General features: G+C 40.8%; 1 protein-coding gene across 13 annotated transcripts in view; it reads right to left on the bottom strand.

Annotated features, from left to right (window-relative positions):
- OTOF (otoferlin) overlaps nt 1-14,324 on the bottom strand; it is a 2,911,272-nt gene that overhangs the window by 109,906 nt on the left and 2,787,042 nt on the right. For all 13 annotated transcript variants that reach the window (XM_044062838.1, XM_044062837.1, XM_044062844.1 and 10 more), the window contains one exon: nt 7,305-7,546. In XM_044062838.1, coding sequence (XP_043918773.1) covers nt 7,305-7,546 — 242 coding nt within the window. The remainder of the gene's footprint in view (nt 1-7,304; nt 7,547-14,324) is intronic.

Below are 14,324 nucleotides of genomic sequence, written 5' to 3'. Positions count from 1 at the left end.
ATACAGTGTTTAAACATCATGTCCTACGTCAGACCACCTCAAAGCCCTATTCCTGTACTTGGCCTCCTACAGACTGCTGAGTGGCAATCTATGTCTGGCCTACAAAGCATCCTGTGATCACATTCTAATGGACTTGTTGCACATCCACAAAACAATAAGAATCAGAATTGCTTGATCTAGGAACCTAAACCTCATTTTTAACATAAATAGGACATGTTAGAGGGACTCGTGTGTGTCTCAGAGACTATCCCTTTTTTGAAACAGGCTTCCCTTCCATGTAAAGCAAAGTTTTTCCCTAACCCAATTCAAAAGTAATTTGGAACAATAGATGGGAAATTGGAAATTTTCCTCTGGTCTAGCACCTATATCTCTAATAGACAGAGCCAGCCTGTAAATGCTTGACCACCCGTGCCCAAGCCTACATATACACATTAAAATAACCTTAGGGTATCAAAAGTGGTCAAATACATTTAAGAACCATGTCTAGGCTTAAGAAGGCCTCCTGGGAATGTTAGCCTGGTAATCACCTATGAAAACAACAAGCACTAAGCCTTATTCAGTCATTCCACTATACGTGCTATCTTACTTGAGTAATCCACTGAAGTAGACAATGCTAAAAACCATGAGCTGGAGGATGGCAATAATTTACAGTTCTAATGTTTGTTAATTATAAGCACGAATAATTAATCTACTAACATGGTAGAGAGATGCTCATGATACCAGCAGAATAAGATGGAGATTTAAACACATAGCTGAACAAGGAGAGGGTCACAGTAAGCTGCCTATCGGGCGCTAGAATCCGCCACATAACACAAGCACTCGGGTCACTCCACAGCAAGTACAAATATGACACAGTCATTGTCCATGCTGGTGTGAACGACCTGAGACGTACCTCCCTGGACTGCATGAAAAGAGACATAGAGGAGCTCTCTGATTATGTAGCCCAGGCAGGTATGACCCTAACCCTGAGCAGTATCCTTCCTTCACCAAGAATGATGCCACAATATAGAGACAAGATGATCAGCTTTAACAATTGGCTTAATGTCTGGTGTCATTCAAAGGGGATCCAGTGTCTGTCTGCCTGGGATGACATGCTTGACAAGCCACGCTGCTTCGCAAGGGACGGCTTGCACCTGTCACCCTGGGATTCCGGATATTGGCTAAGGCTCTTGCCACCCCATAGTGCCTTTTTAGCCAAGGCTCAAATTCTAAACCTACCACCCTAGAAAACAAAATGAGAAGAAATTGAGGGTAATGCTGCTCAATGCCAGAAGTCTAAATCTCAAAATGCACGCACTCGAGGCCCTTCTCAGTATGGAGAACATCGATGTCTGTGCTGTAACTGAAACCTGGTTCAAGGCTCCTGAGAGCACCCGGCACTATTAGGTTTTACCTCATATCATGCGTTCGCCCCAAAACCTGGACCACTCCACAAAAGGAGGGTGTATCCATATTCATAAAGGATACTCACACCTCCAGGTTGGTGGCAACGCATGAAGCTTCGAAACCATCCAGGTGCAACTAACAATAGGCAAAACTGCTCTACAAATTGTAGCATGCTACAGGCCACCCTCTCAAACTCAGGAACCCCACACAGCCTTCCTGAAGACACTGGAGGGTATAAATGTATCTCCAAACACCATCATATTAGGTGACTTCAACTACCCGAATATAGACTGGGAACATTACTCAAGCCCTAACTTTCTAGCCCAACGGTTCCTGGAGTTCATAAATTCAAATGCCATGGAACAGCTAGTCACTGTTCCCACGAGAGGAGAAAATATACTAGATCTCATTGTCACAAACATGGGGACAAAATGCTCCACACCGAAGTATATCCCTCATTGGTGAGATCTGATCATAAACTAATCTCACTGGAAATCCACATCCCGCCCCACCCCAAACAAAAGACCATAGTGAAGAACTTCTCTAAAGCAAACTTCACACTACTCAAGACTGGTGTGGTATCCTTCAAGGCCCCTGAGTCAGAGGAAACCACAACCCAAGCTGCGGAAGCCCTTACAAATGCCTTCTATGAACACCTCCAGGACTGCATGGATCAGGCAATCCCAAATAAAACCAAGACTCTTTCCACAAAGGGCAACCGTCCAGTCTGGTGGACCCCAGCCATTAACAAACTTTACAATAAGAGGAGAAAGCTATTACATGATAGAACAAAATCCATAAAAGGAAAGTCAGCCCTGATCATTATTAGTACAAACTTACGAGCACTCATAAAATCAACTAAGGCCAATTTTGAGAGAAAAATTGCCATGGATTCAAAGGACAATCATAAGGCCTTTTTCAGCTATGTTAGGAACCTGGGTGGAAACTCACAGATATGCTCAGAATTAGTCCAAAATGATACAAAAATCACTGAACCCACAGACATTGCCAACATACTGGCAGACAGGTTCAGTGCAAACTTCACCCCCCTCTCCCCCCCTAAAGGAGAGATAACTATCCCAGCCGAGTGTAGCCTCCCGGACATCTCAAAAGCGCAGGTGAAAGCTGCTCTCTCTAAAGCTAAAAACACAGCATCAATGGGACCGGATGGTGTCCCCGGCTGTGTGCTACACGAGCTAAATGAGGAATTAAACCCGCACATAAGGCAGCTGTTTAATCTCAGCCTTACCACAGGATACATGCCCAAGGAGTGGCGTACGGCAACTGTGGTCCCACTCCACAAAGGTGGCGCTCTCACGGACCCTGGTAATTACCGCCCCATAAGCTTAACAAGTCTAGTCTGCAAAGCTATGGAGAGGATCATAATGGAGCTCATAAACAAAGATATAGGGGACTTGCAGACATTGGACCCGACCCAGTTTGGCTTTGTCAAGGGAAGATCATGCCTTTTGAACTTGGTCGACTTCTTGAAATAGTCACCAAGGCCATTGATGAGGAAAGGCAGTCCATACAGCCTACCTTGACCTTGCAAAGGCTTTCGACACAATACCCCACTCGGGTATTGTAGAAAAACTTACCAGCTTAAATGTAAACCCATATGTCACAAGATGGGTTGCAAACTGGCTTAAGGACAGAACCCACAGGGTTAGAGTTGCTGGCGCTGTGTCAGACTCCAAGCTGGTCACAAGTGGTGTCCCACAGGGCTCGGTCCTTGGCCCCCTATTGTTTGGCATCTACTTCTCAGAAGTACAGGCCAACATGGGAGGACTTTGGCTGACAAAGTTTGCAGATGACTGCAAACTGGGCCATAGTGGAAAGTGCATCGGACACTGATATCCTTCAGAAGGGACTCACGGAAACAGATAGCTGGTGCCAGAGCCATGGCCTGAAGTTAAACGCCAAAAATGTATAGTCATACCCTTCGGGAAAAACAAGGTAACCCCAAGCTACCATATAGGTGGCAATCCACTAAGCACAGAAGAGGTTATCAGGGACCTGGGGACCCAGGTTGACAGTGGCCTTTCTTTTGACACTCACATTGCTAAAGTGGTTAGAAAGACCTTCTACATTGCCCACCTGATCATGAAGGGATTCACATCCAGATCTAGTGAGGTCATTGTTCCCTGTACTCTTCACTTATCAGACCAATGATCGAGTACAATGCCCCATTCGGGATGTATCTCACCCGACATCTGCAGCAATTGGAGAGACCCCAAAAGTTCCTCACCAAAAGGATAAAGGGACTCCAAAATCTGTCATATGCTGCCAGATTGAAGAAACTCCAGCTCTACTCAGTCGCATACCGTCTGCTCAGAGGTGACATGTGCCTGACATACAAGGCCATGTCCAACCCGAATTAATGGACATGCTCCACCTCAAAAATCCAAATCCACCAAAACCACTAGAGCAAGCGACTTAAACCTTAGCACGGATATAAATAGGATGTGCTGGAGGGATAGATTTATCACTCAGAGACTCCCTATGCTGTGGAATAAAATCCCGGTCCATGTGAGGCAGAGCACCTCGCTGACTCTGTTCAAGAGAAATCTAGACCTGTGGATGGGAGATCGTAGGTTTACCCCGGGAATCATCTCTGGGTCACTGCTGGACAGAGGCACAACAAACTAATGGGCACAGTATTTTTTCATATAAGGGGTGGCGTAAGCCACAATAATTTGGGCTAGGCTTATAAATGCCTTAGGGCAGATAGCCTAGTATAAACCTATGAACCTATGAACCTATAACAGATGGTCACAAACCCACAAAACATTGTTCTTATGGTGTCTTTACATGTGGAAATGTCTACTAGTTATTCTGTGTAATCTCATATTAGGAATACATTCATTTTGTATTATATATATGGGGTGGCAAGAGAAATGTACCTGCTTCAGTTTGCACCATATTAAATCATCAGCGATCTATAGCTAAATATTGCACTGGCAAACAACATGCTAGGAATCTTTGGGATTATTAAGATGATAGTACACACTGTCAACTTTAACAGGACTACCAAAAAAAGCCTTTTTTAAAGTGGGAAAGCCTGTTGTACCTCACAACAGTCTTGCTTTTCTAAATATATTAACTCTAATATCACACAACCTTTAATGTAAGGAAAGGAAAAACTTCCTTACCTAGCAATTGCATGCCCTCACCAAAATAAGTGATGACAATTATTTAGTGCATCCTAAATCTTCACAATCCACCTACTACCAAAGGATAATTATAAGACTGATTTGTACCAAAGATTAATATCTCAGTATTCTAGTATGAGTATGCTTACCTATGGGTACAGCAGTCAATAATGGACACCTACCTATAGCTTACATACCCCTCTTATATAGTGAACATACCAATATAGGCAACAGGTGCATGTGCCAGTACTGAAGAATGCATGTTAAATATAATGTATGTGTACAAATAAGTCTGTTACTGTACTTCAATGTTTGCTCTATATAGTAAGTAGATATTGTGCTTGATATAACTGTATTGCCATACTATTGGGTCTTAGTGTATATGGTAACAATATTGCTTTGCCCCTAAGTTATGTATCACTGTATTTCCAACCAGGCTTTGCATGCAGCATTAATAGCTTTCTATTTTTATTTTAGACATTTTTAACTGGGTAACCCATTGGACCCAAGTTTCTTTTTCTGGGGTTATCTGAGAGCACTGTCTTGCTATGTGACTTGCTCAGAGTCACACAGTAGGGAAATGGAGGTGAAAAGAAACCATGTAACTTGGAAGCAGAAAGCAGATCATTAACAGCTCAGAGTCTTAAACATATGCGGTAACTGCAACATAAAAATCAAACACATCATTATCGTAATTCCAGCATTCAGTATTTTTACAGTGCATTTATGACTAGCTACTAATTTTGCAAGACTAAACTTCTGTTAAACTATCAGTCTTTGCTTTAAATTTGCTATTTGTATAATATTTTTGTCATACAGCAAGGATCGTCTCTAAAACAGTTTGTGTAAATGCACTTACACAAATAAGAAAGAAAACAAATAATTGCATAGTCTTTGAGTAAACAAGGCAGTCAATCAGAAAAAAAAAAAGAAAATTAAATACTTCTGTTTTTCTACTCGCACTGTTTCTCAACCATCAGATATGAAAAATGAAATGTATACAATTGTATCAAAATTTGATGTATGGTAATTAGCTAGCTTTCCTCACAGCATTTCTGTTCCTTTTTAATTCCTATATCCTGTGCTCAATATAGGTGCAATACGTTTCTTAATTTTTCACTGTCACAAATATTTAATGAGTTGAATAGTATATGAACAACAGGGGTGTAGTTCACGTCACACACTTGACATATTGAATTAAATGTAACTTATCACTTCCTGCCATTAGCTATTCATATTTCTAGTTTAGGAATGTGTTTAAATAAAAACTGGAAAAAAACCCCTCCTCTTCTCAGCTTTGTTTGTTTCTCTTCTTGTTTGCTATTGCACTAGATCTGATGTTTCAGTAGTAGCATCCTCCTTCAGACGGTGAACACATTTGTAACAGAAAAAAATTCCCAAGATGCAGTCTGTGAGTTCGCTGCACAAAGAAGATTAGTTTGTAAGAAATACTCATGCATTCTACAGGCTCATGGCAAACACATATATAACATGGTACATTGCTTCAAAATATATAAGATGTCTGTGTGTGGTACATTACTTCAAAATATATAAGATGTCTGTGTGTACTCTTTAGACCAAAAACAGACTGTGTACTTTGAACTGATTGTAGATTTTCATAGCCACTGGAGTAGCCATTTTTATTCATTTAAAAAAATAGTAGTAGGATGGAACAGAAGATCTTGCAATGTATTATTCTTGCTGTCAATAAATATTTATCCATTAGAATCCACAGTCACAGTCATATGTATGCATGTTTGTTCTTATATGAAATGCAGCTGTTTTATCATTTTTTAAATGTGAATAATGTGATCATTTAAAGTGTAACATGTTTTAATGAATTACAGTTGTTCTGCCCAAAGATGACAGGGTACAGCAATGAAATCTATAAATGTGGCTTAGCAGGCACAATGTGTTACAGAATTGGGGGTGAAATGGATGTTGCATTTATGGGCTACATTCTTTGCATATTTAGATAACATTTAGTGAGCATGGATGGTCATCGAAATGCATGACCAGGAGTTCCAGCAGCTACACAGTTATTCTTTTTATTATGTAGCTGTTAAACTGACCCTACCGAGATACAATTTGTAAATTAGCTTTAGCAAAGAATACTAACCAGAACACAAAAATATGAACCCCCCCCACCCCACAAAACTAGTCTGTTTGCAAGAACAAACGTTTTAGCTTTAAATAGAGTGCATAAAATGTAAATTAGGATGCTTGACAGTGGTTCTGTGTGCTAAACAACATTCAGTTGTTCTAACATTACTATGTATATAGTAGATAAGTAACAGTGTATTTCTTCCACTTGATTCTGACTCTGCATTGTACATGGAAGGTTCCAGCATTTAGGTCACGAGACATTTCCCCATGAACTAACAACACCAAACCATAAGCTCGCAGCACCGCTTTGCTGTAGATTGGTATGTTTGAAAAGGAAACCCTTGTTAAGCACAACCTGGACCAATGGAAGTGTTTGAAAAACACAGTAGTGACTGCAGTGTTAGACTTCTAGCGGGGCTGTTTCTTTTGTTACAATACATATGGGTAGCCAATTATGGATCGTAACAATGGTGATGCACAATGTGTAATGCTGCAGCGAGTTTCCTTTTCAACTATACCACTCTATGGCGAAGCAGTGCTGTGGGCTTACAGTTTTGGCATTGTTAGCTTTGGAGAAATATCTCGTGACCTACATGTCAGAACCCATGCATACATGTTATTGATATTCCAGAATGCCAAAACATTTGAACATTAGCTTACCTAAAAAGTCATCAGCTGAGAAGTGATCTGCATCCCAGACTTGCAGGGTCAAACGGGCAGGGATTTTGTATTCTGTCTCATCCCAAGAAAACATGGACTCCTTCTTAGAGATGACAATCTTTTCCTCAGCCATCAGGTAGTCAAAGGGGAAGATGAAACGCCAATTAAAGTTCCCTTCTCCGGTGAGCGAATGGTAATGGACGTCAGTGTCCTGCTTGTCTTCCTGCTGCCCCTTCAGCCAGCTATGGGGAACACCCATCAATAAAAAAGTTAGCAAGTACAAGTTAGGGCAATGGCTAATGCGATTAAACTTATTTCCTAGAATTTCGCTTTTGATTTTGTTGACATAGGAATTGGGAATTCAGACACAGCATTGTAATAATAATGCAATATTTAGCCTAATGAAAAGAAGCAGAGAATGTTGTAACTGACCTTAATTTTACTGCACACCTAAATATATTCCCTTCAAAGTAAAACAGGGCTTTACAAGTCATAACTTTAGCATGACTGTGTCCATAATGATTCAGTGGTCCTCATTTTTGTCTAAGCATGAAGAACTGCATCCAGATCATCAGCAACACACACAAAAAATAACAGCAACAACAACTCAGACAGCCTAAACAGAAGAAATGTACACACACACACACACACACACACACACACACACACACACACACACACACACACACACACACATGCACGCACGCGCGCATGCACACACACACACACACACACACACACACACACACACACACACACACACACACACACACACACACACACACACACACACACACACACACACACACACACACACACACACACACACACACACACACACACACTTACATACACACTCTTTATAGGTTCATAGTCGTCCATTAAGCTAATGACCTCTAGGGACCTTATAACCTTAGCTGTGCAATCCAAACGTAACCCACAAATTTGATTTATATAGAGGGTAATTTACTGACCAGACTATGGGTGAATTTCTATTTACCCTTCCATTTGTCCAAGTCGTGCTTAAGTAGGGTTAGGGGGAAGTCTGATTTTCATGGATGGGGAGCCTATTTTAGAGAATGGGAGTTTTTTGAGACACATATCTGTGTCTCCAGTATGTCCTATTAGGTCTTTTGATCTAGTAGTTCTGATTGTGCAAAACATTCATCAAAACAGCATCGAGGGATGCCAGGCAAAGATCACCTCTCAGAAGTTCGTATGATACCAGATAAAGAGACAGGGCTTTGAGGTGATCAGTGTAGAGCATTGATTTTACTCACTGTATTCTTTTTTGTAAGGAATCTTTCTGAATGTTCCATTTGCTGCAAGTCTCTGGTCAGGTACATACTGAAGGGGGCTGATTATAGAGGTGCAATGACTTCTCCGGACCTAGATACCATGCCCTTACTTATAAGTTGAGCAACATAGAATGATTTTCTTACTACTTTGAACATATGTTGGCAAAAGGCTAGGTTAATATCTACATGAGTTCCCAGATCCCTGACTAGTGAATCAACTTTTAGGATTATTTTATTAATGACGTAGATAGTCAGGGTGCCCAATTTCCCAAATGGTACTGTAATGCTTTTCTTGGTACTGGGTTTTAAGCCATGGCTTTGGCCCCAGGCTTGTCTGTGTTAGACCTTCCTGAAGGGTGTTCTAGTCTTGGGGGAATTCAATAGCTGCTCCCTGAGGCCTCTGATATTGGCTTTGACCTCCAAGACGTAGATGCCAGAGGAGTGAGCCCAGCACAGAGCCCTGAGCAACTGCACTAGTGACTGGTCACTTTATAGAGGTGACCTCACTGATAATATCTTTTTGGGTCCTATCCATGAGCCAGCTAGCTATCCATTAAGTTATACAGTGGTTTATTTTGAGTTCCATAAGTTGTTGATAATGCCTAAGTGAGGCATTGTATCAAATGCTTTATGATCTAGGAAGGCAGTATACACTGCTTTCCCCTCATCCATTGCCTATGTGACATTTTCAAAGAAATCCACTAGATTCAGTAAGTACAACCTTCCTTTAACAAAACCAAAGTGGGATGGGTACAGTGTTTGGAGGTGTGCTAACTGTTGACAATTTTCTTGGTAATTCTTTCCATGTTTCCATGTACAGTTTCCAGTATCTGTTGAAGGTCCTCCCTTATGATGGGTGATGACAATTACAGTCCTCCACAGTCCAAAGTGTTTTGTGGAAGGGGGGAACTGTACCACCCCTTTACCCACAACACGGGGGCTTTCCTCCCATACCACTGCTCTTTATATATGCTAGGTCTGACAATGCAGATTCTCAGAGTAAGCACAAAAACTTATGTCATTTGCTCTTCCTTTTCACTCCCAATCATCCAAACTCAGTGTAAGTATAAACAGATGTACATATTGCTTTTGACAGCTCACAGCAAATTAAATCAATTAACAGTTTGTCTTTTTTGTTTCACAGGAACAGACCAGTCTCAACAAAGTGTGATGCATCAATGGGTTCCCCAAAACTATTATAATTTTCTCTGATTTTATTAATGTTGCCACAGTTTCTCTGTACCTGTTGCACTGCATGTCCTCGTGAAGGCTGTTGGTTAAACAGCTCTATATTCTAAGGCATTTAGCCTTTGCCCTTTTTCTTAGCTATGCAATTGTTAAAGATGAAAGTAGCCACTCCCTCATCTTAACTCATACCAATAATTATAAAATGGCTTTGTGAACAAGGATAGACCGCCAATATAGCCAGAAAATTATACAAGTTAGTACCTAAATGGAAAATATTCTAATCATCATGCAATATATCCAGTTTTAACCAATCTGAAGGCTTTCTTCCACTGTATGACACACACTCGATATGCCAACAGCTTTATGCTTTGCTTCTATAGAAAAAAGGGCTGTTATAAATGTGTTTCAAATAGAAATATCCTTAACTTAAATCAAACTACAATATATGTGCACCTCAACATTTTCATCAACGCATGCATGAATATTGAAAAACAAGTCCAGTCAATCTGCTCTGATGCACTACACCACACTCCATTTTAAATCAATTTAAACTTCTTGGTGTAGCCCTTGGTTATATGCAAAATATTCAGCTAGTATAAGCCTTTCAGTGCTCCCCTTCATGAGTCATGTGCCTGGTGAGACAAGTGTAATTTACAGATCTCCAGCCTATAGTTAAGGGATGGCCAGTGTTCTAATAGAATTTACCCATGGCAGTGATTTGCAGGGACTGTATAGCTGAAAGGGTATTTAAATACATGATTTGCATCCTGGAGTATTTCAGCTGATGTCTGATCCAGGGAAGGTGTCACCATGTAGACCATGAAAGACTTCCTTAGATACTTGTTGAAATTCTGACAGCTGGAATTATGATCCCCAAACAGTACAAATGCAAATGTGAAGGAATATATATGAATGCTGAAGTTGTGCTAACTTTAAATACCTCCCTTAATCTAAGGCAGAGTGATCTTGTAGAGGTACATATAACTAGTGTGGGGGGGGGGGGGTATGTGTATCACTCTGCAAAATTCTTAAAAGGTATAACAGCAAGTTTTGAAATTTACCAATTTTTTGTTAGAATTACAGAGCGTTTTTCAAAATATCAGCTGTTAAAGAATCAGAGCTCTCACATCTATGTGGTCATGCAGATCTGCAACTGATCATCAGCAGTAGGGACAACGGTTTGAAAGTGAGAGCGTATGAACACCAATTGACATCCACTAAGCATATCAAAACTACAACATCTAATATCAAACCCTTGATAAAAAATGAGGTTTTGATTTCAGAATAAGATAGTTCACAAAGGTTACTCTGCCTTTGGTAAAGTGCAAAATGGACAAGGTTGGAATTTGTTAATCATACCTACATAAGTTGCAACTCCTTGATTGCTGTTTCTCATAGACAATCATTGCTGTTTCTCATAGACAATCATCACTGTTTTTATCATAGCGCTGATAGAGATTCAAAAAAACATTTTTTGAGTTTTCACTTTTGAAATCACCATTTCATACTGGAACTGTTTACAAGTCTGGGACTATGTTTCTGAAATTGCCGTCATGGTGAAATGGATCAAGCAAACACACTAGAAATAAATAATAATGAGGAAAGACCAAGGTTAGGCAGGATAATGAGGCTAGAGTATGACATCTGAGATTCAATGTAGAAAAGTGAAAACACAGATTTGGTGCATAAGAAGACTGTGGAGAATTTCTCTATGAAGTAATACTAACAATCACAAGACTGAAAATGTATTTTTGGTAGTATCTGATAATCAAAAGACATAAAATAGTGAGCCAATGTTTTAGCAGTGCTCAGTTTGACTACAGATATAAGATGAGAAGGTGCTGCTGGACTATTACTGCGGTCACTTCATTAATACTGTATATAGCACAGGGGACCCCTCTTTTATGTAAGAGCATGAGGCAGACACTCTTCAAAGATCACAGAATCATAGGAGGTTACTAGGCTCATGGCCCTGGGGTCCTTACAAGCCTAGGCAAGAGTTTGTCCCCAAAAAAGAAACCTCACTCAGCATCTGTTGTAACTGTCAGTGAGGGCCAAAGCTGAAACCCCTGGGACAAATATGTGGCTTCCCATCCACTCATCAAGGTTGTGCTTGAAAAAGGTAAGGGAGGTACTCTGTTTGACATGTATGGGAAGTCTATTCCAGAGATGGTGCAGCCTCTGAGAGACAAACCTGTCTCTCTAGCAGGTTTTGTTCATGTCCATATTACATTTAAGCCTTTTCAGCAGGTAATGCGCAAGGAGTTAGACTTATGGATATGGAGCATCTCTAGTAGGACAGGGTCTGATATTGCCTTGTAGGCGAGACACAGATCACCACTGAGCAAACTGTATGATACCGAGTAGAGTGATAGTGATTTCAGTCTGTCTGCATAGCATAAGTGTTGGAGGCCATGGATTCTCCTTGTGAGGTATTTCTGTGGTCTTTCCAGTTGGTACAGGTATTTGGAGAGGTACATACCAAATGAGGCAATATACTTAGTTATAGGCCTAATGAGGGAGGAGTACTGAGAGGTAATAGCCTCTTTTATTCTAAATGCAATCCCTGTATGTATGAGATGAACCAAGTAAAAGGCTTTTTTGACCACTGCCTCTACATGATGGTCGGATGTGAGATTGTTGTCAACCTCAGTACCCAGGTCTCTCACCACAGGTTGTGTGCTTAGGGGGTTGCTGTTGATGTGGTAATCAGTAGGGGCCATGTTTTACCTGAATGGTATGGCCTGTATACATAATACCTTGTAAAATACAAGAACCATGACCAAAACTATTCTACTAGATGGTGCAGCAAGGTACAAATTACAGCAGGATTAAACACACCAGGGAAGTAATAGCCAAGGAATTTTTATGGCTAGGCTTGTATAGGCCCTAGGGCCGATAGCCTAGTACCAACCTGTGAACCTCTGACCATGACAAGGGTCATAGTGAGTGCAGTTACACAGAAAATTAAGAATATGCATGAGATACATAGACAAGACCACCTACTTGCAAGAACAAGAGGCTGAATCTGGAGATTATAGTCATTTTTTTTATTGAATTAATTTATTACCTAAGCCCATTAGTCACCAATCCCTCTTTTCACTGGTGACCCAGAAGCACTATCTAATTATCTGACTTCCTCAGGGACACTCAGTTTTGTGACTGGAGACTGAGGGATTAAAACCTAGGAATATAGGCTGCAGTTCATTAGCAGTTCACTGATGTAACCATCTGTGCTAAATTGCTAGACTGTGTAGGACACTTGGTTATTGGAATTGAGAATGGGATAATGGCTTGTTTATGTTTTCTATTTACTTTATGTTTATCCAAGTTGCTGTTTTCTAACTCAGTTAGACTTCTACTAGAGTTAATATTTAATAGATGTTTATTCCACAGCCCTGGAAGGTACTGGATTGCAAAACAGTCATTTTTGTCTACATTAATTTCATGTCCAGAAAGTGACTTCCCAGGTCTTACAATTACAATGTGGAATTTATGACTCAGAAATAGCAGATAAGGTAAGACATATCACGCTAAAGCATTGTTTGTTTGTTTGTGTCTTTCGGCTTTTCCCGGTTAGGGGTCGCCACAGCGGAACTCCGGTCCGCTAATGATTGGTAGTTGATTTTTACATGCCAAGTTACCAGCCCTGAACGAAGGTACGCTCATTCACGCATGTCTCCACGCAGAAGACGCTCTAGCTGCGAATTGAACCGGACAGCATCTTACTGTGAGGCGACAACGCTACCGCAGCACCACCACAGCGGGTCTCAGATCACGCTAAAGCATTAAACATATCAAATCATCTCCTAGTAGTCTGTACAAGTTGAATTATAAAGAAAGGCATTCATTAAAAATGGTTGCAAAGGGCAGGTATTACACCAATCTACATTAACTGAAACTGTTAGCAAGGTAACAGTGTGATCTATAGGTCACACCTCACCCACAAGGGGACAGTACAATCACTGAATGTGATCAGCACCAATCCGCACAATACAGTTATGTATAGCACAGCATTCTGCTATGCTAGTCTATGCCATAGTATATATTTCTGATGTAGTTCCAGTCCCAGCAATTGTGGTAGATGGCTGATAGACTGTGGAGTGGGCTGCACTTCTTTGGATTACTCACCCCACATTTGCAAGAATTTTTTTCCTTAAGATAGTACTTAGTTGTTAGCTGGCGATGGCTAGGTTGTTTGCTTTTGAACTGCTGATTTGTCTGGATTGCCTTCTCACACTGCCAACTGTTGGCTGGTGGCAGTGATTTGTCATGGTGTTGGGATGGCCTGTATGAAATGGTGGTCATGGCTACTATGGAAATTTTCCTTTTAGGGAACAGAGTGTTTCCTGTGCCCCAGAAGTAATACTGGCTGATGTATCTGGCAGGGAAAGTAGAATGTTGCTGTGTGGCGGTACCCTAGGAATTTATTACTAATACTGGGACTATTGCTGTTAATAGTGGAGGATTCTTGGTTTCCATCGACAGCCTGCTGAATACTGAAGTGTTTTACAGGTTCCTGTGATTGGAGGAC

This window comes from Protopterus annectens, chromosome 2.part1, assembly GCF_019279795.1.
Source record: "Protopterus annectens isolate FY-2018-M chromosome 2.part1, PAN1.0, whole genome shotgun sequence".
In the NCBI taxonomy this organism is placed as follows: domain Eukaryota; kingdom Metazoa; phylum Chordata; order Ceratodontiformes; family Protopteridae; genus Protopterus; species Protopterus annectens.
Note: the sequence above shows the minus strand (reverse complement) of the source record. Positions and strands in the feature narration are given on the sequence as shown.